The 27,278-nt window shown below is 39.5% G+C and overlaps 1 protein-coding gene across 2 annotated transcripts in view; it reads left to right on the top strand.

Moving 5' to 3' along the window:
- SLC9A7 (solute carrier family 9 member A7) overlaps window positions 1-27,278 on the top strand; it is a 67,770-nt gene that overhangs the window by 24,113 nt on the left and 16,379 nt on the right. The window contains exons 2-13 of one of the 2 annotated variants that reach the window (XM_079314299.1): window positions 7,708-7,907; window positions 9,195-9,272; window positions 9,935-10,011; window positions 10,572-10,684; window positions 11,976-12,081; window positions 12,354-12,495; window positions 15,835-15,940; window positions 16,273-16,361; window positions 16,474-16,587; window positions 18,904-19,015; window positions 20,358-20,511; window positions 26,002-26,061. In XM_079314299.1, coding sequence (XP_079170425.1) covers window positions 7,708-7,907; window positions 9,195-9,272; window positions 9,935-10,011; window positions 10,572-10,684; window positions 11,976-12,081; window positions 12,354-12,495; window positions 15,835-15,940; window positions 16,273-16,361; window positions 16,474-16,587; window positions 18,904-19,015; window positions 20,358-20,511; window positions 26,002-26,061 — 1,351 coding nt within the window. The remainder of the gene's footprint in view (window positions 1-7,707; window positions 7,908-9,194; window positions 9,273-9,934; window positions 10,012-10,571; window positions 10,685-11,975; window positions 12,082-12,353; window positions 12,496-15,834; window positions 15,941-16,272; window positions 16,362-16,473; window positions 16,588-18,903; window positions 19,016-20,357; window positions 20,512-26,001; window positions 26,062-27,278) is intronic. The other variant, XM_079314300.1, reaches the window with a different exon arrangement.

Genomic DNA, 27,278 nt, shown 5'->3' on the forward strand with positions numbered 1-27,278 from the left:
AACAATGATTATGCAGTAACTAAACTTGAGAACACCTGAATTGAGATTAGTTGCAGACTCTGGAATCTCTGACAAATACCTGTGCCCTTAATAACTGTGGTAATTTATTTCTAAATGGAGATTGTCTCTTTAAATTGTCTCCTGTGGCTTGTCCAAGGTCTTTAACTGAGTCATTGCTAAGGCTGGGGCTGGCTCAGGAGCCTTGACTCATAGTCCTGTGCTTGGACCAGAGGCCACATGTGATTACCACAGGACAGCAGCTTCTCCCAGGGCTGCATGTCAGTTCAGGCTGCTTGACAGATGCTGTTGGGTTGGGGTGTGTGTGTTTTGTGGCTTTAGGGTTGTTGTTTTTTTTAAATGCTTCTAAATGTTTTTTGTCTTTTCTGGATTTTTAGATTGCAAGGAAAAATAAAAAGAACAGTGTTTCTTACTGGCTATCATTTTGCCATGTATTTATTGTCATCTTTCTGTGGTTGCTCTCTTACTGATAGGGTCTACTCATCCCCCCAAATTGTTTGGAACAAACAAATTTTTCTGTGGTTATAGGTCTCCTGCGCAAATATAAAGCCATATATGAAACTTAAAGTTCTTCAGAATCTAACTTTTGAAATTCCAAAGCAATCTTCTGCTTAAATCTCTTGATAGCTGTATTTTTAAGCCACTCTTCTTCTACCTTGAACTTGTTCTTTAACCTCATCAGTAAAAATGTGCATTACAGAATAAAGCATATGTGCCTGCCCCTGTAGTTCATATTTTTTTTCTCCCTTTTGCTATACATGTTAAGTATGCAAATCACACAACACAACAACATGAAAAAGAACTAGATCACTACACTCCTGTGAGTTTTTTGGAACCAAAGACTTGCAAGAAGACATAAGTGTACAGTGCACATGTCTGATGGCACAAAGCCAGTGAGTTAATTTGACATTTAGTTCTGCACAGTGTGCTGATAACTTTTTTGTGTAATCTGTTTATTTAAATTCAAAACTATGCTTAGTTTGGCTTATTTTAGCAAGTGAATTCTTATTACAAAGATGTCCTTGATAGCATACTGCTATGTCTGCCTACAAGGAAGAAGAACTACCCACTTGTTTACTGTCTTTTAGCTTCCTTATCTAAAATAGCCTTAAGGCAATGACAAAGCGTGCCCTTGAATCTGTTATTCAGCATTTTAGGGTTTGGATATCCTCAACATTTCTTCCAAACTTCAAGAATTGGCATTCTCTGCCTTTCTTTCCTGTTGAAAAATGCTGGTTTTAATTTTTTTTTTTAAACTGAAATGTAGTGAGGATTTATCATGTGCTCACACTGCTGAACATAACCTGCTTCCCATTTTCCAAAGTCTGCATCCTCTGCAGCGATGTGACAAGCTGGAGAATGCCACACAGGCAAAATTGCACCATTGAGAGAGTAGCTAATAGATTAGCCATGCTGAGTGCAAGACAGAATCACAGAATCACAATTAGGTTGGAAGAGACCTCTGAGATGGAATCCAATTTGGGACTGAATGCCAGTAGACCATGGCACTGCGTGGCACATACAATTGTTTCTTAAACACCTCCAGGAATGGTGACTCCACCACCCCTCTGGACAGTCTGTTCCAATGTCTAATCAGCCTTTCTGTGAAGAAATTCCTCCTCATGTCCAGCTTCAACCTTCCCTGAGCTTGCAGCCATTTCCTCTTGTCCTGTGGCTGGCTGCCTGGCAGAAGAGGCTGACCCCTGCCTGGCTGCATCCTCCTTCCAGGGGGTTCTAGAGTGACAAAGCCACTCCTGAGCCTCCTTTTGTCCAGGCTGAACATCCTCAGCTCCCTCAGCTGCACCTCATAGGACCTGAGCTCCAGACCCTTCACCAGCTCCATTGCCCTTGTCTGGGCTTCCTCCAGCACCTCAGTGTTCTTATTGAAGTGACATGCCTAGAATTGGACACAGGGCTAGAAGTGTGGCCTCACCAGCATGAAGTATAGGGAAAATACAAATGCTATCAGACACCTGGGGGTCTGCAGATACTTGCTTAACCCTTCTTCAAGAGGTTGGGTAATGGTGTTCCTCTGCCCTCCTATATAAGGTAGTACAGTGAATGGCAAGCAAATGGTAAAGAGAGTGAGTTGCTAGTGCCTGGGAAGATGGTATGTAACATGTGATTTGTTTTTTTTTTTTAATATACAGTGTTATTGGCTCAGTTCTAGATCAGAAAAATGCTTGAATTATTTTGTACAAGTGTTGAAACTTCCTCAAAAGTCACTGTGAAATTTGAAAGTGTGAACTGTAAGGTTCAAAAACTGACACTGTAATAGGAAAAATAGTTTATCTGTTGGTGTTTAGGCTATTTAAAGCAAAACTTTCCAAGTGTGGTATCTTGATGCATGCAAACATCCAGAAGAAAAATGATCTACGTGATAAACGCTGTGTATTATTGTTAGTCTTTCACCTTGAAAATACATACAGAGCTTTCTTTCATCCATCATGCCAAGTTTTTTCAGCTTTGTTTCCTTGCCCTCAAGCTGGTATAAAGTTCAGTTTGGAGGCAGGGAAGAAAAATCTAGACTTTTAAACATAAGAAATCCTTCCCCCCCCCCCCCCCCCATATTCTTTGTGTGTGTTTTTAAAAGCAAACAGTATTTTACTCCCTGTCACTGAAGAAGTTGGTGTCCAGGTACATAAAATGTGCTATTCTGCCTTTGTCTGGCACTAAGGGATGACAAACTCTGCCAAGCCAAGACTGGTCTCATCACTGACTGTGTTGCCCTGCTTCACAAACCCATCAGTGATTTGCTGCAGTGTCACTTCCAAAATATACTATTATTGCATTAAAATAAAAAAGAGAAGTATGGTAACAAGTGTTTTGTGTGATGCATCACAGTACCTGCTTTCCTGTCCTTATGTGGAATTAGCTGAATGTCTCCTGGCCACCCCTTTTCCCTGCTTTTGATGGGGTCAGTTGAGGCCCAAGGCAAGTCAGGGTGGACTGAGGCAGTAAAGGCAGTCCCTTCCTGGTCTGCTGGATCTTTTTCACTTTTATGATGACACTCATTGCTGTTTCTTTTTCCCTTACTGAGTTAGGAGTGCAGTCTGTCATTTAAACAAAATAAAAACCCAACTCCAAAGCAACACAAAACCCCAAGTCTTGATCCAGAAAGCAATTAAGATGATTTTAAAGAAATTTTTGCAGTATGGTATATCTGAGGGGTCCAAGTGTTCATAGGAGGGACCTTGGGAGGTTGTCTTATCCAGCCCTTTGCTCACAGCAGGTCCCCACACCTTGGATTGCCCATGGCCATACCCAAGTGAGTTTTGGCTCTATGCAAGGAAGGAGATTATGCAGCCTTTGTGACAGCTTGTCCTGGTGCTCAGTCACTTCATTGTTTTAAAAACAAACCTTGCCTCGTTTTTTTGCCTGCATTGCAACAACTCTGCTGCCTTTAGTCCTAATTACTGTGCACTTTCCAGAAGATTCTGTCCCTCTCTTCTGTCTCCCCAGAGTGTGGCTGCAAACAGCAGTAAAACATCTACCAAATCTCCCTCAATTTGAAGGTTAGAAGGGAAAGGACCCTCAGTTTTCAGCACCTGGCTCTCTACCAGAAGTGTATGAAAGAAACTGTATCTAAACAGGTTTGAGTTCACAGATTGATCCACTCCACTGCCTCACAGATCAAGTTGAATTCACTGATCAAACTGTGTGATGTGAAGTGTGAATGCCTCTGGTTCCTGCACTCAGCTGCCAGCTGGCACTCCCTGAAACCTCAGGGGTGCTTCAGCACAGAGCTGGGCTGGGAATCACACAGTTACCAGATAAAGGTACTCGTGGTTATCTGCGTCTTTCTGAATTCATGCTCGCTTCAGTGACTTCTGTACTCAAACAAAACCTAAAGTAAAGATGACATTTTAAATAGTGTATTGTTAGATTAGTGTTGACCAATCCAGTTGCATAAAAGGAGGTTTAGATTGGATATTAAGGTTATTTTTTTCTCTGAAAGGGTGACCAAGGATTGGAATTACCCAGGAAGGGGGATGAGTAACCATCCCTGGAGGTGTTTAAAAGATGTGTAGGTGTGGCATTTTGGAGCATGGTTTAATGGCTGATTTGGCAGTGCCAAGTTAACAGTTGAACTCAGTGATCTTAGGTATTTTCCAACCTAAATGATTCTATGACTTTGCCTGAAATCTAATATTTTTCATTATCAGAAAGGACAAAATATTCCCAGGTTTTAATGCTTCATTTCTAGTAAGATGTTCTTTGTATAAAACCTGCATGATCAGCATTGTACAGGCAAGCTGCCAGCATAAGTGTTCTCTCTGTTAAAAATGAGAATGAAAGTGATGCATTCAGGTTATTAAGTATTAGTTTTTGAGATAATCCTTCATAAGAGTCTTTGAATAATGATGTCAACTTCCCTTGCAATATCTACTATAACCCAAAACTTTGAAAGTAAGGCCCTTCTCAAATTTTGCATCCATTTATAGCTTTTTCTCTCTTGTGGCTTTCCTACAATAAAAAGCAGCACTGGATTTATTTGGCCTAGAGGTTCTCTTTTTGAAGAGGTAGACTGCTCTTAAGCAGACAGAAAAATACTTGCTTTTGTTCCAGGTTCTCCATAAACTCTTCAGCAGTAACACCTTGAGTAGGAGTAACACAGTTTATGTACTGATTCTTCTGTATCTGTTCTTAGATTCTAGCAACCATTTCTTGCTTCCAAATAAACAACAGAGCTATCCTGAATTTATGCTTATGTTAACAACCTATAAGTAAGTTTTAGTCTAGGCTTGTCCATTGAAAAATTCCAGGTATCTCTCTTTCTATTCTACTTTTGTTCTCCAGCTGCAACTCTGATGTTTCAGAAATGGTTGAAATCAAATGTTCAGGGAGAATTACAGAGGATGCCCTGGTCTTCTGTATAACACCTAATGGCAGACAGCTTAGAAGGGCATTCTTCCTGAGGCTATAAATCAGGCAGTTTCTTCTGCCTGAAAAGCACTTGGGGTTTTAGTTTTTTGTGATCTTGGCAGGTTGACTGAGCTGTCTGAGCTTTGTTCATGTTATTTTATCAAGTAAGATGGATGTGGAAATCATGTAACAAGTACAGTAACTTTATAGCATATAAAAGACATAATGTCCATTGGAAAATGGAAAATTGAAAATTCTTCCATATAGTTTTCTGTAAAGACTTCAAATGTTTTTAGGAAAAACACCAATGACTTCTGTCAAACATTTGCTTTAATGTTTCACTTCAATGTTCAAAACCTGTTGGTTTGGGACTATATGATATAAATAGCAGTATGCCTGTACCTTTGTAAATTCAGGGAGTTTTCCATTCTTCTAATTCATCTTTTCAACTAACAAATGTCTGATTTTTTGCTAATAAAACTGGCTGTGGAATTTGTGTGTCTTCCTTGGGCCTCTTTTGTTTTCATACATATTTCCTCTAATGACTGAGCTGTGGGCAGCTTCACCCACTTGACTGCTTCTGACAGTCTTCTGCCTCAATGAAGGTATCTGGTCCAGGTGCATCCTGCTGCAAGACAGCACCCTGAGAGCAGAGACCACGTGTTCCTAAACTGCATGGTGCTCAGTACAAAAAACTTATTCATTTGGCTGCTTATTAATAGAAAGTGTATGAAAATTCCCTGTAGGTGTGCTACTGGGCCATGGGAGAGTGAGGATATGGGATAAAATGTTTAACTTCAGATGCTAAGTACTAGTTATGAATATAATTGTCATATAACTGGCATATTTTACTATGGAGGAAAACATACAAGTGGATTATATCCAGTTATATAGGGCAATCACCTCCTGCTCTCAGATTTTTCTTCCTAATGCAATAGTAATGGGATTTCCCATCTGCTTTTGCAATGCTGTAAGGACAGTCTCTGACCATAAGAAGCTACCAGTGTCCCCCTCTCTATTCTCAGCTGAGTAGCAATATAGAATTTGCTTTATGCTGCAGCTATGTATAAGCTCATCTGTACAGTTTTCTTTTTGCATTCTGATTTACTACAGGATTTCTGGCTGTTGCTGGTTAGATCAATTTTTACTACAGTCAGTCTTCCTGATGTGTTCTGTGAGCATAGCTCTTCCTAGCTGTGAGTAGAGTGAGAGCAGTGGAAAGCTTAGGCTGCTCTCCTGGCTGGATTGGTGAAGGTGCCTGTAGCCATAACTGGCAGTGCAAGTGGCTTGGAGATGACTGGCTGAACCTGTCACTTTGTGCAGAGCTGTGTTTCTGCCTCATCCATCACATATAGCTGTAAAATGCTCTGGTGGTGTTAGGAGATCCTTCTATAAATCTGTCTATTTAAATTTTTAGCATTTGAAATTTCAGTAAGATTTATCTTGCTTAGGGGAATCTCTTCCTGTGTTCTCTCTGAGCATGTACTTCCCCTTTCTAAATAATATTAATCTTAATATCCCAGTTACTTTGGAATGATCGTGTTGCTGCTCTGTTCTTAGAGAAGGAAAGCTGGAGATGAGCCTCCCACTACTGTCACATCTGCTACCTGCTGTATCTTCTTTCTTTGAAACAGTTTTATCACTCTGGACTTTAGGAGAATGAGGTGTGTTCCTTTGGTTGGCTTTTTGGGGGTGCAGTTTGGTTACTCTTTGCACTATGGCAGAACAAGTCTATTTGGGTTTTTTGTTTGTTTGTTTTACCTCATTTATTTTTTGGTTATTACCTGTCAGCTTCATTTACTATCTGGGGAAACCACAGATACAGAGGGAGGGTTACCGTGAGGAAACCCAAAATGACTACTGATTTGTCAACAAAAGCATCAAACAACCATCTTCATCTTGCAGTTGTCTGGAACAAAGATTAAATTGCAGATCATCCTAAAGCAACAGAGGAGCCTTTAGTAAGTGGGTATCAATTTGTTTACTTACCAGACCAAAACCACTTTGACTGCTCTTATATGTTCTCTCTGCAGATGTTCTTTTCTTAGTACATTGTAACAGGAATTGTGCTCGGTTACAACTTAGTGCTTCTCCAGCTCCCCAGCATTAAGTTATGAATTATTTTTGTCACTCTGATGCATTTGTTATTAATAGTGTTTTCTGGCTGGATTTTCTCTGCTGCCTAAGTAACTTGCCCTATGTTCCTGAATCCTGGGCCTCTTATGATTACTCATTTATACCTTATTTTATTTTTGTTTATATGAAATGTGGAAAATGCTTGCAAACGGCATGTAGCAACTTCTTTGTGCATGTCATCTCTTTTAGTTTTCAAGTTTGTGGAGTACACAGATTGTGCAACAGGCACTGTTTTCTTGCCTAGAATTGTAAGATAAAAATCTGCATCCTTGCTGTAGCCATGAAATAATATGGCAAACATCACCATTCCATATGGTCACATGTTTCCAGCAGTCATGGTTTTCTGGCAACAGTGTGTTTGCTTGGTTCTGTCCCAAGGCAGGTGTGTCCTGATGTTCATACTCTCATGTGACTGGGGCTTTACACTTTTGAGGTGTGAATGGGTGTGGGGAAGACAAAAACTGCAATGGAACCTTTTGTTTGTCACTTCAGTCAGATTCTCCAGATTCACTGATGGTTTTGATGTGCTCTTCCTCAGCAGAAAGCTGATAGTAACAGTTCCCTTCAATGTGTTCATGATGCCCATATGTTTGTAAAGCTCATGCACCATCCCTTGGATGGTGTTTGAAACTCATAAAAGTGCAGGAGTAACAAATCAGCTCCATGGATTTTTTTCCTCTCTTCCAGGACTCATAGTTGGGGTTATCTTGAGATATGGGACTCCCTCCACGAGTGGCCATGACAAACCCTTCAGCTGCTCCCAGGAGGACAGGCCCTTCACCACCCTGCTGGTCAATGTCAGCGGCAAGTTCTTCGAGTACACGCTCAAAGGGGAAATCAGCCCTGGGAAGATCCACAACGTGGAGCAGAATGACATGCTGAGAAAGGTGAGGCTGCCATTCCACATTGCTGAGTGTTGCTCCTCCATCTGTGCTTCCCTCCCTCCTCCCCCTCCATCCCATTTGAACCTTAGGTAGTGTCAGGTGTCAGTATTGCTGATAGTAACAGCACTTTAATGTTTAATTCAAAAGCACCTTCTCTATTATATCACTGCTGGAGAAACTGTTCTCTGTTATGTGTATGTAGTGCTTTCCTAAAGGTCTTGGTTTGAAGACTTAATGTATGTTTCTAACATCTGTACAATTCACAGAGATCAGCTGAACTGTAAAAAAAAAAGAAGCCTTATGCTGCCTTGCATAAATGCAATATAAGGAAAGTGATAATTTCTTAGTGAAGAGTGATTTTTCCTTGTTGTTCCTTTTCCCCTAGGGTTTTAAAATCTGTTTATTGTCAGGAAATAGCTGCTGCTTCCACCCTATAAACCACCAAATGAGGCAGTCTGGTGTTGGAAGTGAAATTCACCTATCAGCAGTTATTCAGATGTGTTATTTGCCTTTTTATTCAGTGTCAAGAATTAATCACCTTTTGTGTGTATCAAAGCTTCAAACCATAGGGTTGTGATCTAAAAGCATTTCTTTCTGTAGATTATCAGGAAAGGCCAGCTGTTTATGTGTATTTTTCTGCTGTAGGTATCTCAAATTTGCTGAAATGAGTCCTGCTCTGGGAGAGCACAGTTGCAGTGTTTGTCTTCTAACCTGGGCTTAGGCAGTAGGTGAAGAGAGCCTAGTTAGTCTGATGTGTGAAGGTCTTCTGTTTGCATTTAACTGTTGTTTTTTTGTTCTTCAGTATAGCCCTTCAGGAATATCTAGAACTCCTACTGAAATACATGGAAGAGGTGTATGACCCAAATTTCAGAAAACTAGTCTTGTATCTGACTTGATTGGCTTACAGTAACTATTCAGTGGCTTCATTTGCACAAAAAGTAAGCTAAAATAGCATTTCATCTGCATCTATCCCAATATCAGGTATCACAACAGGAGAGCTTTTCTTCAGCATGATTTCTACTGGAGATTTTTAATTTAAAATATGGGACTCTGGTTACTCATGATCTGGCAGAGGTCCCAATGTAATGCCTATTCTTTCTAGATGGTATTTACCAACAAGAGCTGCAGCTTTTTGCTGCTATGTACAAATAGAGCTGGCCAGTGTTTTAGAGGTTCAACCTATCTATTTCAATAACCAGAAATAGTGGTTGTCAGAAAATGAATGAGGGAAAAGTCCTAACAATTTGTAGATGTCTGTTTCTAATCAAAATATCCTATTTTATTTTTTAGGTAACATTTGATCCAGAAGTTTTTTTCAACATTCTATTGCCTCCTATTATTTTTCATGCTGGTTATAGCCTGAAGAAAGTAAGTGCAATAACTTCTTAGGAGAATAGATCCTTTTTTAAAAATGTGAGATTACTGATTTGTTCAGGATTTTAGTCTCCTTTCAGGCATTTACTTACAGTAAGAAAAATCTCATTTCCTCCAGAGATGGTTAGGTAATATTGTTTTAAGAGAAAATACATGTATTTTTGAGTATAAATGCATTAAACTCTATTTAATTCTGCTGCTTTGTTTTCCTTTGAACTTAGCCAGACATTAATGTCAGTTTCATTTAAAGTAAAAGATGTTCTGTTATGAATTGTTTTGGTCCTTCTCAAATGTCCAAAATGCAGTAAATTATGCTGAGAAGCAGACCTAGCCTTGAATCCCAGTGGAGATGTGCCAGACCCTTAATGGCAGAAGGTCCCAGATTCTGATCTTGCTTGAAGACACCACAAATTGGTGCTGGTTTCTGTCAATAAGCTTTCTGTCAGTAAGCCACGTGGAGGATCTAATGCATGGCACAGATCTGGTCTATTCAATTTATTGAAGTTGGATTGAATTTAACAGCAGTAATTGAAATGTTCTCTGAAATAAAGGTGTGTTTCTGTATATCAATGCAAGTGAAGTAGTGTGCTAGATGGTTCTGAATGGGCAATATAACTTCTCTAAAGTAAGTATATAAACCTCTTTTTTCTGTGCAGAGACACTTTTTCAGGAATTTGGGGTCCATTTTGGCTTACGCCTTTTTAGGAACAGCAGTGTCTTGTTTTATTATTGGGTAAGTGAACTCCAGTATCAGTTCCTCTGTACACTAAAGATTAAGCTGCTAAAGCACACTCTCTCTCTTTGCCTGCATGTATGTATTTTACCTGTGTATATGCACACACATTTAGTTTAAGATTGATGGTCATGTTGGTTTGCTTGCCTACAATCTCTTATGCTGCCCATATTACTGTGTCTTGTATACGGATATTCTGAATAACAGAAATCCTGAATTGTGTTGTGACCTTGGCTTGTCTCTCAAACAATTTCATTAGAGAAATAATCTATTATTACAGACTATCCTTACCTCAGAGCTTTTGGCCTATGTATTGTAAAATACCAAGGGGAATTTTGAGCAGGGAAAATTTGGTGGAAAACAGAAGAAATGTGTAGACTGTGCTAATTGTGTGAAGAGGAAGGTTCACTTTGAGAGCTTTGTGCCACACTGTGGTAAAGTCCCACTGAGCTGCAGCATAAACAAACCTGTCTGAAATACTGGTGCTCCTGCTTTCCTTTAGCCTGTCTGAAATGCATCAGCTTGTTTGACTTTCAATGTTTTATCTTCTTTCTCTTCAGGAATCTCATGTATGGTGTTGTGAAACTAATGAAGTTGGTGGGTCAGCTGTCTGATAAATTCTATTATACAGACTGCCTCCTCTTTGGAGCGATAATATCTGCCACTGATCCAGGTAGCTCAATGAACATTTTTTAATAATCTTCCAAAATAACCCATTGTTAGGATTTTCAGCTGCATATTAACAGGACTCTATTTTCAGTTATGTCGTGTTAGTATCTCTGAAACTCTTCTCTGAAGTACATGCAAATTCTGAGCATTTTGGAAGCTGTTCTCTGCTGATTTGTGACTGAACTGGCATGATATCGTGGCATATTTGGAAAAAAGTCTGACTGTCCTGTTCAAATACTTAAATATGGTTTTTGTTAAGTGGTTTCTTAAGTGTGCATCAAGTTTAAGACTGCAAATATATGAAATTACTGTATTTTCTGGATAGCAGAACTTCCTCCTTCAGCTACATTGCTTGGGGCTGGGTAATTTAAGAGCAATATTTGAAGCTTTTAGGTTCTTTACGTGGGGGTTTTTCTTTTCCTCATTCAAATAAACTTCGTTTTACAAGTTAAGGCAGAAGAATGCTTTTCTGGCCAAGTCATTTCAGCTTTTGCCCAAATCATGTAAACATCTTTGAGCAGGCTCACACTGAAGTCTCTGCTTGACAGATCAGCTTGTAGGGCTGGCAAAGGTCAGGGGCCAGGGTGGGGAGTGCTGAAGTATGAAGCCTGACATTTAAAGCAGTGTATTTGAGGTGCTTAGTGGTGATTAGTGTGAAAATGGGAAGTAGCTCCTGTGATTGAGCTGAGCTCTGAACAGCTGGTGGTTGCATACAATTTATGCAAGAAATCACCGTGTGATTTTTGAAGTGTATATTTAGGAACATTTTCAAGATCATGGTCTTTCATCTCAGAATTTTCTTGAAAGAATGTTTATAAATATTGAGCACTTTTGTCCTTTTTAAATTATGTGGAAATTCACACCTGTGGCATAGTGCATACTTAGGGGAACACTTAGGATTATTTGTACTATTTTACAATGGCTGAAATAATAAACCTGTGTCAACAATCCATACAGCTTTTAAAAGCAGGAAGAGCTGCACAATATTTTGCTTACTGTCTTATATGGAACATGTTCTAAAATAATATCAGGGCTTTGTCTGCCCCATGCCCCTTGATCATGGCCTTGCTATGAACATTATGCAGAGGGGAGGACAAAAGAGCCACTTCCTAATGAAGCTGCCCTAAAACTGATGGAGGAATTGCTCACTAGTAGGTAAACATGACTACGGTTTCCCATTTTAATTTTGATCCTGTACTTTAATTCCTGCATTTTGTTGCTTTAGCCAAACTGGGGAGTCTGCTGCACAGCTGCTGCAGTCATTCCAGTGTTGTTTTTCTCTTTTCTTTCTGCAGTTACCGTGCTAGCAATATTTAATGAGCTGCATGCTGATGTCGATCTCTATGCCCTTCTGTTTGGAGAGAGTGTGTTGAATGATGCTGTTGCCATTGTATTATCCTCGTAAGTAACTCTGTGAATTTCTACCCTGAAATGACTAAATTGCTTTTGGCATTTGTCTAAAAGAAATGCTTTTTCTGAGAAAGATTCTTGCAAGTTTAAATGGATTGCCTTTAACTGGGTTGATAAGCATTGCAAACATTTGCCAAGGTCCCTAATGGATACATAGGTCAGAATGACACATGAACCTTCAGCATGGGATTGCCTCCCTGTAGCTCAGAAAAAAATCTTCTCTGATGCCACTTGTAACGTGTCATTGTCCTCTCTCTTTCTAGATCTATAGTTGCCTACCAGCCCACAGGCGAAAATACCCATGCTTTTGATGCTGCAGCATTTTTCAAGTCCGTTGGTGTTTTCCTGGGAATATTCAGTGGTTCCTTCATGATGGGAGCAGTGACAGGGGTTGTGACAGCTCTGATATCCTTTTTCATGTTTAGTTATTCTAGCTGAGATGGCACATGTGGATATTATCAGGGATTTTTTGTTTCCCATTATACCAGAATTGACTCTAGCTTGTTTAATTCTGAGTGTGAAGATGTGATCAGTATTCATGTGACTTCTTTCCTGTAGAAAGGCATTATAGGTACCTGCAGAAATCAATCCTTTCCAATAAAATTGAGGCCATAGTAGAAGTTTTAGTGATGTTGCTGCAACAAAACAACAGAGGGCCTTAAACAGGCACTTCCTAACAGTGTTTAGATATTTTTTTTTATGGAGTTACAAAACCTAGATTTTATTATTAGTCTTGAAAGACATCTCCTATGATAAATGGTATTTGATTCTGTCTTTAGCAAAATCTCTGTTATTTCTGATCCCCACAGCATTCTTTGAGTCCTGCATTTAAACTTTTTGCCAGAAATCTGATGTCAAACATCTTGGATAAGATTTAAGAGAATTTAACTTAATAACATGATGTGCCTTACATGATCAGTTCTGTTCTCTTAATGCTTGTTGTTGCTATTTGGTTAGACCTCTGAGGTGCTTAGAAAGCAATTTGTATGGGTTTTCTTTTAGGCTCAGGCAGTAGACCTTCAGCCTGACCAGGAGTCATGATGCTTCTTGGTGAACAAAATTAAATCTTTGTTTTCTGACTGGCTAGTATAACCATATCTATACATATCCCAGGCTGTTCTGATGAGCCTCGACTTCTAAACACTGAGCTGAAAGTGGTAAAATGTGATATTTTGTACAATGATCATGAACCTGTGACTCTGAAACAGTAATGTCTGAACTGCATCTCATATACACACTGTGAATTTTTTCCTGACATGTCTGCATAATGGGAACCCTTTAAGTATAGTAGGGAAGATGTGCTGCTGATGCTTTAATGTTTGGTCTCAGTTCCACTGATCTGCAATCAATGTGACCCAGAACCACAATTCTTCCTCTGGCTTTTAGGCTAGCAGCCATCCATAGCTCTCACTGCTCAAATGCAGCTGCTGTGGGTTTTGGCTTGCAGGTTGGTTACTAATTAAGGCTGAAATGCATTCAGATCCACTTTGTAAAATTATGCTTCTGAAGCAGCAGCTAATCCTTGCTTTTTCTAATGGTTGTGCTCAGGAGGGTGATGTGAGGCTGTTCAGAACAAAGCCTCTGTGGTGGCATTTTGTGTGTGGTGTGGAGGGATATATAAACATTTTTTTTCTCTGTTTTGTTTTTGTGTAGCTCTTTTTCTTTGGTTGCATAATTATATGAGTATTTTATTTTGAAAACATCCTTAGTGTCATGTAATGCTGTAGAAGCAAATAAAATTTGCATTTTACTCTTCATAGCTGATTAGAACCCATAAATTATGGATTAGGATAATATTCCTATACCCTGAAGTACCTATACCTATACCTCTCTGAGTAAGGGGTTTCATGCAGTCATGCACTGTCCTTTGAGCATAGATAGAATACTTGGTTATCAATTATGCAGATAATATACAAGGATTTATTCTGGCTTTCAGCAAGCTGTCTTTTTTCTTTTTTACAATATACAATATAACTTAACTAATTTATAGTACTACATTGTATATTTTTACTAAACTGCAGCCCCTGACTAGTTGAAAAGATGTGAAATACAAGGCCATGTCTAACAAAGAAAAGAGTTAAGAGAAAATAAATAATAATTTAGTTTCAGTTAATGTTTCAATTTGATAAATTATATGGAAAATTTAAATGTTTTTGTTTTCTTGCCTTTCTCTCACTTTGATCTTTCTCCAAAATGATGAGCACAGGTTTTTATTTCAGATTTAATGAAATATCTTGGTATGGTTGCTTGCAATAACAGCAAGGGGAATAAACAGTTCAATTCACAAAACTGCCAGAAAAGACTGGAAATAAGGAACTGGTTCTGACTAGACCCCTTGCCTAACTTCAGGGGAACAAGGTTCAACCTCTTCCTCTCCCATGGAGTGACTGTGGCTATCCAGTCTCCTTAGGCATTCATGAATGTCCCTTGGGCCAGGCACTGGGATTATCTGAGGGCAAATGGATTCAAATTTTAGTTATGGTGGATGAAGCATGATCTTAGAAAATAGATCTGTTCAGGAGAAGTGATGGGGAAGAATTCAGCTGAGATCAAAAGTTGTAGAAGTAACAGCTGTTTTCTGTGCAGAAGTAACAGCTGTTTAAAAAGTATGCTGCATTTGATATTTGGTGTAATGCCAGCAGGGAAAGTAATTTTCTTTTCAATGATACTCTAGGCTTTGTTTTGAGGGCAGCCTTCTGACAAAGTAAGGCCATGGTTGAAGGTGTGTCTGGAGTGTATGTTTGCCCTAGTCCAAGTCAGCAGAGAATGTCAGCAAGAAGTAGGTGTGAGTGGAGAGTTGGTACTGATTGCCTCCATATGAACTGTGCATAGCTGTTTGCACCTCAGATATGTGTGCTGTTCAGTATTTACCTGCTGCCAGACCAGTGCTTAGGAAAAAGAAACACCAAAAAGATTCTATATATAGGTGAACAACTTTTTTTTTTGTGGTGTGTGAAGAGCTAAATTTAATGCTACTGAAATCTGTTCTGCTTCTTCAGTAGCTGTATGAATTGTAAATTCTGTGTGCTTTGATGTTCCTCAGGTTTTGCTCTCCTCTGCAAGATGAAATTTTTTTTCCTTTCCTTTAAAAGGCTGAGCTGCTCTGAGTTGGCTTTTTCTCTAAAACACATCAGTACAAGGAGAGGAAATATGTTTTGTAGGCAGCAATTGTTTTGCCTTAAAAGTACTGAAGTAGCCACACTTGCTGGAAAAGACCTTTTAACAAATCTGAGAAGAAAAATTCTTGTAAATCTTCCTATCTTAGGGTTGCTGTAGTCAAGAACAGCTCTGTAAATTAAATGCTTTTGAATGCATTTTGTGCTTTATTTGAAGGTGGTAAGTGGGACTCTTAATTGAGGTTGGCAGGGGGAACAAAATATAAATGCCTCACTGATCCCCTGAAAAGCCAAGACACCCACAGTATAAAAAAGGAGCAGCAGATATATATCACTTACTTGATACCACTTCAAAGGGAATCATTGTATAAGATAATATTACCTCTAAGAGGTGGAGCCACACTTTGTCTTGGATATACAACAAAAGTATCCAAAACTGATTGTTGCAACACGAGTCTGAAATTTGCCTTGGTATATTGGAATTCACATTTTTCAGCATCAAAAGTGTTTTGTTTTCTGACAAGCATGGGATGTTAGTACACAAAAGTGTTCTAAAAGTGTGTTTCATAAACCCTGGGAGCAGAGAAGTCAAAGGATTTCTTTTTGATCCCTTAACAAGTGACTTAACGTGACAAAGTTTACCAAGTTGCACTGCTTCCCCCTGCTGGAAACAGCTCTCTTCTTCTTGATGTCCTGGAGCACTTTCCTGCTTGCAGAAGCTTGTGGATTTACTGGTGAGTTTCTTGGATTCAAGCACATGGAGAAATTAATCTCAGAAGTAATTTTTCCACTTTCTCATTAAAGCTTGTAAATGAGAAATATGTTTGTGCTTCAAGCTGGGTTGTTGGGATTTTTTTGCACTCTGTAAGCTGCAGTTTATTATGCAACAAAGGCAATGGTTTGGTTCAGACACCATGTCCCTAACCTGGTATCTCACTCAATTAAATGGGAGAGTCATAAAATCTCAAGGTTAAGAATGATGTATAAATTAAATGGAGCTTGTGAAGGGGAAGTGTGGTGAACTGACAGTAAACAGGCTGATTTTTCCATGTGGTTCTGTTCACAGGTGTGGTGGCTGTCCTCTTCTGTGGAATTACCCAGGCACATTATACATACAATAACTTGTCTGTTGAGTCCAGAAGTCGCACTAAGCAGGCAAGGATGTCTTCTACCTTTTTTACAGTGCATTGCTGTAGTAGTCCATGAACTTTTGTTTTTACTGCATCTTTTTTACTTGGCCTTTAACATGTGATGGTTTTCTCTCTAGCTCTTTGAGGTGCTGCACTTCCTGGCTGAGAACTTCATATTTTCTTATATGGGCTTGGCACTGTTTACTTTCCAGAAGCACATATTCAGCCCAGTTTTCATTATTGGAGCTTTTGTATCCTTTTTCACATTGTTTGTGGTTTCTCTATTGTCTTATGCACTCAAGAACTTGGGGTATCTGTTGGCTTTACCAAGCAGAGAATGGTGGCTGGCCTAAATTTCCCCAATGTCTTGCACTCACAATAATTTTGAGAAAAATCTTTGGTTACATCTTACATCAAAGCCCTAAGGCCTGTGTGTCACACAGTTCTTGGCTCTGTACCTGAATGCTAGAAATCATATAATTTCACTAGATAAATGAATGAATATACTTTACTGTATGCTTTGGCCATTGGCAGCCAATACTCCTTGTGTTGTTTCTTGTATTTGTGTTTTGGAGACCTAGTAAAGGATTTATTTTTCTCTCCACATCTAGAGGCCCCTTGAGAAAGTAACACATAAGAAGGGATGTGGGTAAATAGATAATCTTTGAGCAATGTCCCAGAGGGCATCATCTCAGGTGATGGGAGGAGAAAGGAGCTGAGGTGAGGTACAGACCATGATATGAAGGGTACACAATTAAAGGTTCTGCCATTGTCTCTGGTGTCTGACTCTCAAATCCCCCAGAACTGAACACTTTGTAGTAGTCACACTCATGTAGATCTGCATCCTGCTCCTGTTCAAATGGATTGTGTAACTCTCTCCTCTCTATATTCCTGGCTGCTTGAAAATTCCACAGAACTATAAGTATGCATGAAGAAATGGGAACTAGTCTTCCAGTCTTCATTTCCCTGTGCCTGCTGTAGTAGTAGGGCTATTGGCAATGGAGGTAAAACCCCATAAAAGGGCATGTAAAAATGGCCATGTATGAGATGTACTTGTTTTTTCTTCTTTCTACTATTTTCTGTACTACTCAGGATTTATCACATTTGTCTTTGTTTTCCTTCAGCAATTTACTTTTTCATGGAACAGTAATACATTTTCTCCTGTGTCACCTCACATCTACTTTTCTGACCTAAAAAATGCTCCAGAGCCCTGCAGACATTGGATAAAAATATGAACAGAATAGTTGCATCTGGTATACTAAGCAATGCAATTTTTCATGCTTAGTGTAGCCTTCTATCTTCTCTCAACTTGTGCTATCTGCCCTGGGCTTGTTTTCAGAAGTTGTTTCTCTGCCTACTTGCCTTTTAATGCATTTTCTACATCTTCCTCTACTCTGCACTTAACCTCTGTTGCCACTTGAGTGTTTTTGTACCTTTGTGAGGAAGGCAACTGGTACTAGCACTCATATTTTACTCAACACTCAATGGTACCCATTGAGTTAACAACTTGTAGAGTTGAAATGTTGCAACATCACCAGTTTTTCAACTGGTGATTTTTTTTTTTTTCCTCTGGATAAAGGCAGAGGTAGAGCCTCAATATCCTTGGCAAGATCTTAGCTATTATTCCTACATACATTAGTCTTTATGGCTTCTGATGTCTGATTTCTGTAGACCTCACAGAGACTGGTACAAAAGTTGCTTGGAATAGTTATATGAAGGTTATTGAACAAAGTAATAATCAAAATCTGATTTTCCTAGAGATACTCCCTGCTGACAGAATTACTTTACTTTAGCTATGACAATTACCCAGTGGTGTCTAGAACTCTTATATTCTCTTTATTTCTTTTCCATGGGACATGTATTATTCTTCTAATGTTCCCATCCCAGCAGCAAATGATCAGTGTTTGTTTGGCTTCTGACTGTGTTGGCATTTTGTAGGATTTCAGCCTCTAGTTTTTTCCAAAATGTTCCTTATACCATGCAGAGTATCTTCAGCTTTCTGCTTCTTCACTGGAACCACTGGATGTTTTGCACCACAGTGAGAGTGCTTGCCATCTACTGTCATGAATTTCTGCAACATTTTTTCACTATTCTTTTTCAACTTTATTCTAGTGCTGAATAAATGGCTTTTGTATTTATATTCTTAGCAGCTCTGTGCTGCTAAGTGTTTGCTAGCTAATAGGAGATTTTTACCTCTGCAGGAGTCATAGTGGGGTGGCCACTTGCTAGGCTTAAGGTGATTTCCCTCTGTATACAGAGCTGCATTTCTGTTGTTTCAAAACTCAAAATTGCATTTTCAATGTAAAGTCTTCATTTGTTCAATCGGTCATTTAATAATAGGTATAATTTCACTGTGAATCTGAAAACTTAGTTGTATTAGTAAAATTTTACATTTTGTGCAATCACTTTTGAAACACTTGTGAATCACTTTAGATACACAGCTATAGGAAGAACACTTGATAAAATGGTGTAAATCTCTCACTAAAATAAAAGCTTCATGTAAAAGTCAGGTACCAAAAACTGCATGCCTCAGGAAAGAGAAATCCTTAACCCTCAACTGCAAACAGGTTGCAATCTTTTTGGGCAGAGCTGCACATATCTACCCCCTCTCCTTCTTGTTGAATTTGGGCAGAAGGCATAAGATCAGCTGGAGCTTTCAGCATATGATGATGTTTTCAGGTAAGAGTAAAAATTCTGGGCAAAGCACAAAGTCCTAATTTTAATTCATAAGCGACTGACTATGCCGCCTCCTGGTTTTATGACCCATGTTCACACATCCTGAAGGGAAGGCTTACTGATTGTTGCAGCATGCCATCATGGATCTTTCAGCCTTTACAGAAAGTGAGCCATGTCTGGGATGGGGTGACATCCTGAAATGCTCATGTTGGGAATAGAACTTTTTAATTTGAAGTGCTTGTGAAGGACATGGGGAAACTGGGATGTGTTTCTTCCAAAAAGTTATTTCTAGCTGAGATGATGTTCACATTGTGCTGAAACAAATACCTGCTGAAAAAATCAAAGTGCATTTATGGATAACCTTTCCCACTTAGTTAGAGAAAGGTATTTGACTTAAATTGCCTTATAATTTGTCACACAGATGACTGCTTTAAATTTGTAATTTAAGGCAAATTATGTATTGTGTGTCTAAACGTGCACATCCTCAAGAAGTTCCAGGCAATCCTCTGTACACAAGAGGCTATAAAGAAGACAGAGCCAGGCTATATTTAGTGGTGCCCTTTTCCAGGCCCAGAGGTAATGGGGACAAACTGGAACACATGAGGTTTTCTGTTTGAATGTCAGGAAACCTTCTTTACTATGTCGAAGCATTGCATAAATTCTCCAGAGAGGTTGTGGCATCTCCATCCATGGAGTTATTCAAAAGCCATCTGGATGTGGTCCTGTGCAACTCACTGCAGGTTAAGCAGAGATTGTTCAAACAGGGGGATTGGACCAGATGAACTCCAGGGATTCCTTAAAACCTTAACCATCCTGTGACTTCTCTGCATAAGAAGTCTGCAGATGGCCTGATGCCATGGCTTGTTCTTGCTAGTGAAGTTTTATAAATGGGAGCAGAGGAGAGGAGGAAGGATATAGTCTGCCTGTGACCATGTGATTAACTAGAATATTCTTCCAGCTGGTCAAAATGTCATGTCAAGAACTCACATTTCAATTATGGATTCAACAGGAAAAGTTTAAATTTTCATCTAGATTCAGGGAGCTGTTGACTTACATAATGTTTTGCTGTTGTCTACAACTTGCTTGTTTCTTTCTTCCTTTCCTGTTAGTTTCTGGACCTTTTCATAGCACTTGTGGATTCTATAAGTTATAGGAAACAAGGACAGTTATAACATTTTGTAAATAATCCCAGGGCATAATTTGTGATGGAATCTAAGGAAATTAAAACGTGCTGGAGCCCAGTGCTTTCTGCCTGACATTTTGTGGGAAGGAGCAAGGAAGGTGCTGTGCTATCCACAGTCATGGCTGCACTTCTGAAGCTGTGCTGTTTCATTCTTTCTGACAGGTCTCAGGGGAGCCATGGCATTTGCTCTGGCTATACGAGATACTGCTACCTACTCCCACCAAATGATGTTCTCAACAACTCTGCTCATCGTGTTTTTCACTGTGTGGATTGTTGGTGGAGGTACAACCCCCATGCTGTCCTGGCTGAACATCAGGTTGGTATGCAGCTGTGTGCTGGGGAAACTTCACTTTTCAAGAGGCAGCTGTGCTAATTTGGCAGTTCTATAGAACTTGATGCTTGCTGGAAGCATTTAGAACATGGTATTTATATATATGTATGTAGGTATTTAGATCATTATATTTTATAGAGGGGAGGTGAAGAAAATGTATTGATGCTGCTGGGATTCAGCCTAAAGGTGCTCTGCAAGTAGGTATCTAGGTCTTTGTCAGTCCAGCAAGAGAAGGAACAGTGTTGCCTGACAAAACATCTCTATATTGAAAATAAAGAATTAATCTAGTCCCACATAAACTTCATATTATACGAAGACTGCCCCCTTTCTTTTGACTCTTTGTAATGGGCCTGTGAAGGTTTTTAAGTTCAGTAGATTCTTTATTGGGTGATGCTGAGCTGAATGTACTTTAAACAAAACCTGATGTTATCTTATCAACTGGGATAAATGGGATCCTGCTGGTCTTTGGGGAGTGTTTCCTCCTGTTTTGAGGAGATCTGTGAAAATGGTAAGTTGCATGATTATAGACGTCTGATATAAATCCTGCTTAATACTTTTGACTGCCTGTACTTTTGTATTTGAGAATATTTGTCAAGAGCTATGCTAGAGAACCACAAACCAATCATTGCTAAGGACATATATATTATAATTTTGAAAGTTTTGGCAGTTTGGGAGACAAAGATAAATAGAAGAGAATTAAAACAGTACAACCTGTACAAGCCCTGAGTGCAATCATCCATTACCTCTGCCACAGGGCTCTTTCAGTCAGCAGCAGGACAGGATTGAATTCTTGCATGTGGCTCAGCCCTTGGCCAACTGCAAAATCATTCTGAGGTAGCAGACTTTTTTCCTCCTATCCTCCTACAGAGAAACGAGGAAGTATCTAAGATTGTGCACTTCCCCCTTTAGCTAAATTAGTTCAGTAGTGAGACTCCATAAGCCTGGCTGATGAGCTGGTCCTGCAGAGAGGACTAACTCCATATCCATTCCAGACTTATCCCTCAAGATGGCCAGATTTGCCAAAGTCATTAGTGTGACCAAGAAGGCAGAATAGCTGTAAAAGCTATGGTAACATTCCAGAGAAGTAACTACCAGAAGGTAGTTACTGACTGAAGCTGAATATATAAAAGCTAAAACCCAAAGCATCAACAGTTTTGAGTGTTTAGTTAGTTTAGTTTAGTAGTTTTACAAGGGGATTTACCCATCCTTGCAAATAAGCAGTGATTTCTACTGTCAGTTTTTGGCATGGTTGACAGAAAATAAAGGGTTAACTTTCCTGTCAATGGAAAGATAATATATAGCAAGGGAGCTCTACATAGGAAACATTTTGGAGAACTTCAGGGGTCTGCCTACAGCTGGCCTGTTGGAGATGGAATCTGCACCTTCTGGGACCACATGAAATCAGATTTGTGCCAGGAGGTGGCAGCCATGTGCAGCTGATTGAGAATTAGAAAATGCCAGTGAAGTATCCTCAGTGACTACAACACTTTGTCCTGAGGGAAAAAAAAAGAAAAAAAGGAAAAAAATAGGAAAAAAAATCCTGACTTTGCAGATTTTAAAAAGGACAAATTATTTTCCAGCTGAATTTTAAAATTATGCCAGTTATCTCTTTCCCATCCCCTTCTACTCGGTGGAGGAGGTGAAGCTGAGATGCTGTCCCAGTGATTCACTCAGCAGCAGAGTGTATGGTGCTGATGCAGCCCTGAGGCTGTGCAGTAGGTAACTTGTCCCTAGGATGCTCTCTGAGCCTTGGTGCTTGCCCATTAAATTTGACTGCCTGAGGCTGGAAATAAGTAGTGGTGGCATGTAGGATTACTTAGCAGAAAAGATGTTATAAGGTAAAGGTGGTTTTCTTCCTAGATGAGGTGAAAGGATGTAGAAAATTAATGCCATGTGTAGGTTGGACTTAAATGTCAAGATTTGTGAGGACTGCAAGGAGTCCAGTTGTGATGTGAAGGTCATATCAATTGTATCAGGAAGGAAGGAAGGCTAGTCAACCCTTACCAAGGCCTCACAAAGTAGTTGTTCTTTCCTCAGTGTGGATGTAAATAGAATCCCCATGTCTGGGCAAGGCAGAGGAGCCAAGACAGACATCAAAACCAAAGGGGTTTATTTAAGGTGGTGCCTGCATGATTTGAGTAGAAATCCCTTTTTCAGGGAGCTGACTGCAGCCAGGAGTGTCAGCCTGGCTCGATACCACTGAGTTCCTGGGGAAGCAGCTGTGTGCATGCAAGGGGAACATCTACACAGACATCCAGAGTTGCCTTGCTGGGGCTTAGAGGAAGAGGCACGTGCCTTCTGGCCACACCATTTGTGGTGTAGCATTTGGGATGCATGCTTGACTCTTTACTTACTGTTGGTCCCTTCCCACCTATGATATGAAACATTAAAAGTAGGTGAAGGATAGAGAGACTAACATGAAAATTAAGTTTTGGTCAAGTAAAAAGCAGTATAAGGAGGAAAATAGGCAAAAATACTCTCTGCCTCCTCTTGCTGTTCTGAAAGCTTCAGATATTCAGATGAGCAGGTATCTATTCAGATAGGGTAGGTTACCAGGGATCCCTGACCAGGCTTTCATATACAGCTAAGCAAATGATTTGTAGCAGAGGCTAGACTTCAGTTTAATGCATAACTCATTGGAAAAGTGAGATCACAACTTCAAAATCTGAGTGAAAAATAACAGGATTTTTAGATGCTTTTGATTTCTGCCCCTTGATGCCTAGGAAATTAAAACCTAACACCAGAAACTGGAGTTAAAGCCATGATATCACGTGTTGGAGTTCCTTGGCTGACTATCAGTGAGACATATCCAATTTAAATGGTAAACAGTTACATTTTATTAGTGGTAGGTTTGCTTTTTTCGTAGAAACTAAAGCATGACCTGGATATTAAAAGTATATTCTCATCCTTTAAGACCTAAACAAAGAAACAATTTCCTGGCTGAAGCTCTAACAGTTTCAGCCAACTTGAGAACTATGTAAATCAAAACCACTGGCAAAATTCCTCTCTTTGAAAAATAGCTAACTTCTTGTTTCATTTATCTGTCACAGGAAAAAAAAAAAGGGAACTCCTAGTATTTGTGTTGCAAAACAATGTGTTTTCCAGTTTTAATAAGAGGTTAGTGACCTGTTCTTTTCATGTTGAATGAAGCAACACATGGATTAGTGGCTTCCTCTCCTTCATAAACTGTTGCAAATGTGGAATTTATTGCTTATTTTAATGAAGCAATTTCAGTTATATTTAGAAACCTTTTTATAAATCTCAAAGCATTATACCTTACACTTTTTTACCATAAAAGCTAAAGGATGCACAGACAATGCCAAATTAGATATTTAGTGCCTTATGTCTGACCTTGCATATACAATCTTTAAAGAGCTTTCCATTTAGTGATTTTTTTTTTTTTCTGTAAAAGAGCAAACTGAAAAAGAAATGTGGAGACATTAACTCTCAACCAGCTGCTATGTGAACTACCTAACTATCTGTGATGGTGGTAAAAGTGTTGGCTTGGTGGTTGTCCTCCACTCTCTTACCCAGGGTGGGGCAATGGTAACTGTGCATTACATACCACACATGGTGTGCTGGGATGGCAGGAGGAGAGTGCTGGTGCTGGGATCCAGCCCCATGCTATGCTCCAGACTGGGGTGGGGGATGCCTGATGGAGCTTACATCCTCCTGTTTTGCAGCCTCTTTCCATTATTGTGTTACTTACATCCTTCACTGCCTTTAGCCACTCTCTGCTTGAAGAAAGATGCACAGACACAGGGGCAGTTCCTTGCCCTCTGTTGAGGGCTTTTTCCTTGCCCATCTCTTTCTCTGCTGTTCCTTCCAGTTGCCTTTCCCTAGTTTTTCTGTTCTTCCTCCTTTTCCAATGTCTAGTTTTTCATCATCAGTCTTGAATCTCCCTTAATAGTGGGGTAGTGCAGCCTTCAAGCCTCCAGCCCCACCCCTCTGGTTTTTCCCTTAGTAGAAAAGAAATTACTTCTTCCTCTGGAAGTAAGCATGGAGATGTTTCCTTTTCTCTCCTCTTATTCTCTGAAACACAGCAATTCACACTACAGAGAAGAAGAGTGGGGAAGACACTGTAGGTGTGAGGTTGAGACACATCTAGAGCTCATAGATGATATGAGTTGAGCTGCCAAGTCCTGGCAAGGCTCAGCCAGCAGTTTCAGGGTCATTGTCTTGGTAAGGTAAAGTGAACAAATACTCAAAGGCAGCCTAAAAACAAGCTGAGACAACCTTTCCCAATTCCAGGGGGTTTTAGGGATTGGGTTTTAATTTTTTTAAAAGCATAGTGGTGGGAATTCTCATCTTTCTCAGCCATCTTCTGAGAAACTATTGAACTCTTCCAAAAAAGCTAAATTTTTCCAAAAATGCTGCGCTCATTACAGACATCTGGGAAAACTTTAGTATACTAACTTGGCAAAGATACAGGAAAGAGAAAGAAGTCATAGAAGGGAAGTTATTGGGTAGTTTTTAATTTTAGTTTTTGCTGTACATGCAGAACCTTCTCAGTGATGGCCTTGGGGAGCAGAGTACTCTGACCTGGAGTGTATGTTGGCATGGGAAAAGAGCTGTTGAACCTGGAATCCAAAACAAAGCTATCTAAAGTCTGGTATTTGCCTCGATAGTCAAGGATTAGATGAGTACATGCTCTTCATATCACAAACTATAGAATTAAATATTTGGATAGTCAAGATGTCAGCCTGCAACCAGGGTGTGTACACCTGCTTTTTCTGAAGTGAGGCTTCTGTGGGTTTCTGATTATCTGGGCATTTATTTCACATATGCAATATATAGTTCTTTGTGGAAAAATATGAGGGAGAAAACCCCACAGTCTGCTAAGGAATGTATGTGAAAAATACTGGAAGCCAAAAATGCTTCGTTTGCACCCCCCAAACACAACTGAAAAGGGAAAAGCAAGGATTAAAAACAGACTCTGCTATGACTGGAGATTAATCAAAAATTGATAGTAAATTTTTGGTTAAAGCAATGGAGTGATTTAGTGCTTGTTACCAGTTGGTTTGGAGTGCTCTGAAACCAGGCAGTATTGGTGACCCCTCTCATACATGTACAGCTTCCCTTGATGCTTCCTGTGCTCTCTCTTTCAGACCATGTGCAGGTCTTAAGGGGTAGCAATTGTCTTAGATTGGCTTTGTCTGTGTGCAGCACCAAAGAGAGCTACTGAATCTGGCTCTCTGGGGGATGTAGTCTGTCATTAATGCAGATGAGTTGCCAGCTGGGTTCTGAACAAATGAAGAATATTGCTGGATATGTCAATCAGAAATTGCTGCTGTTGCTAATTTTGTTTTTTTGGTCACTTTGTCGTTTCTCTGCCATTGTTCATGTATGTTCTGTCTTTTTTGATTGGATGTGGACTTTTTTTGTTGTTGGTTTGCTTTGTTTTGCTGAAGAGCTCTGTAGAGCCCCATCTCATGAGCATTTTGTTACTCACATTGCATTCTTGTACTGTACCAGAGTTGGTGACCATGTTCCATCGGTGGAAGAGATGAGTGAAAGCCACTGGCTGTATTTCAGGTGACACTGTGCTTTCCTTGATACCACACTAACCTGGTGCTTGGCTTTTTTCATCTTTGTAACACTGAGTGTGTGCTCCTTCTCTATACTGTGGCATGCAGTTGCTGCTTCTTTTCTGAGGGTGCTGTAGATGTTCCTCGACTCTGAGTCTATTCACTTATTCTGGGCTGTGAGGGTGTGGATCACACGCCATGACTAAAAAAATAATCTATAAAACACATTCTTTCACTCTGTGTATGGATATTCAATAAAGCAAAACTTGAATCTCTGGCCTTGGAAGACTTGAGAGCTGAAACCAATGGAGTTGATCTTATGCTCTTTAATCACAAAGGTATTCTTAAGCACTGCTTGAGGTTATTTTGCATAACTCTTCAGGCTGGAAAGAACTTCATAGATGATTTAGTCCAACCTCTTTGGGGATATATTTTTAAAAATAGAGAGATATCAAGCAGAGAAGAGTAGGATTCTGATTTGGTGTTTTTAGAACAGATAAATGGTTAGAGAGAGAATTTAAAATAAGATAAATATCTAACTGACATCTATAGGGGTTGTGTATGTATATGTGTGCATGTGTATGTACATAAAAACACACTGAATATTTATGTAAAGAAATCTCTTTGAGATGGGCAATGAAAAGTTTTCATGTCACACTTGAAAGTTTCCAACAAACTACTAGATTTGCCAGAGATGCAATGTGTTAGTTTGTGCAGGCAATCTGAGAGCTATAATCTGTTGCAGTCATTCTTGGCTGTTGCCATAGTAATTACACATGCTAAATCTAATAATGCCTGGTATTTTGGTAACTTGTCATCCATGTGTTGTAGAGCCCTGGGGGAGTTACTGAAATATCAGAAGTCATTCCACCCATTTTAAAATGATGTAGTAGAGAACTTGGTATAGTTCTATATGCTTTTTACTATTCATTTCCATCCACTTTGTTCAGTTTTGTGTGTGAACCACTTTCTCCCACACTGTTGAAGTTACTGAATTGCACTTAATGTTTTGAGAGATCAAATCTGAGTAGCTCCTGTACCACATGTACAGGAGTTGTAGCTTTGGGATAAAGACAAAGAAGTCCAGGAATCAGTTAAGGGCAGAAATGCTGTGTTTTGGTGTTGGGCATTAGGACTAGTCCCTTTCCTATTACAGATCTTAAAACATGAAAAGCTTTTTTGCTTTAAAAAAATTTTTCATTTGGGAGGATTGAAGAAATATAC

The sequence above is a fragment of the Erithacus rubecula genome (genome assembly GCF_903797595.1).
Source record: "Erithacus rubecula genome assembly, chromosome: 1".
In the NCBI taxonomy this organism is placed as follows: domain Eukaryota; kingdom Metazoa; phylum Chordata; class Aves; order Passeriformes; family Muscicapidae; genus Erithacus; species Erithacus rubecula.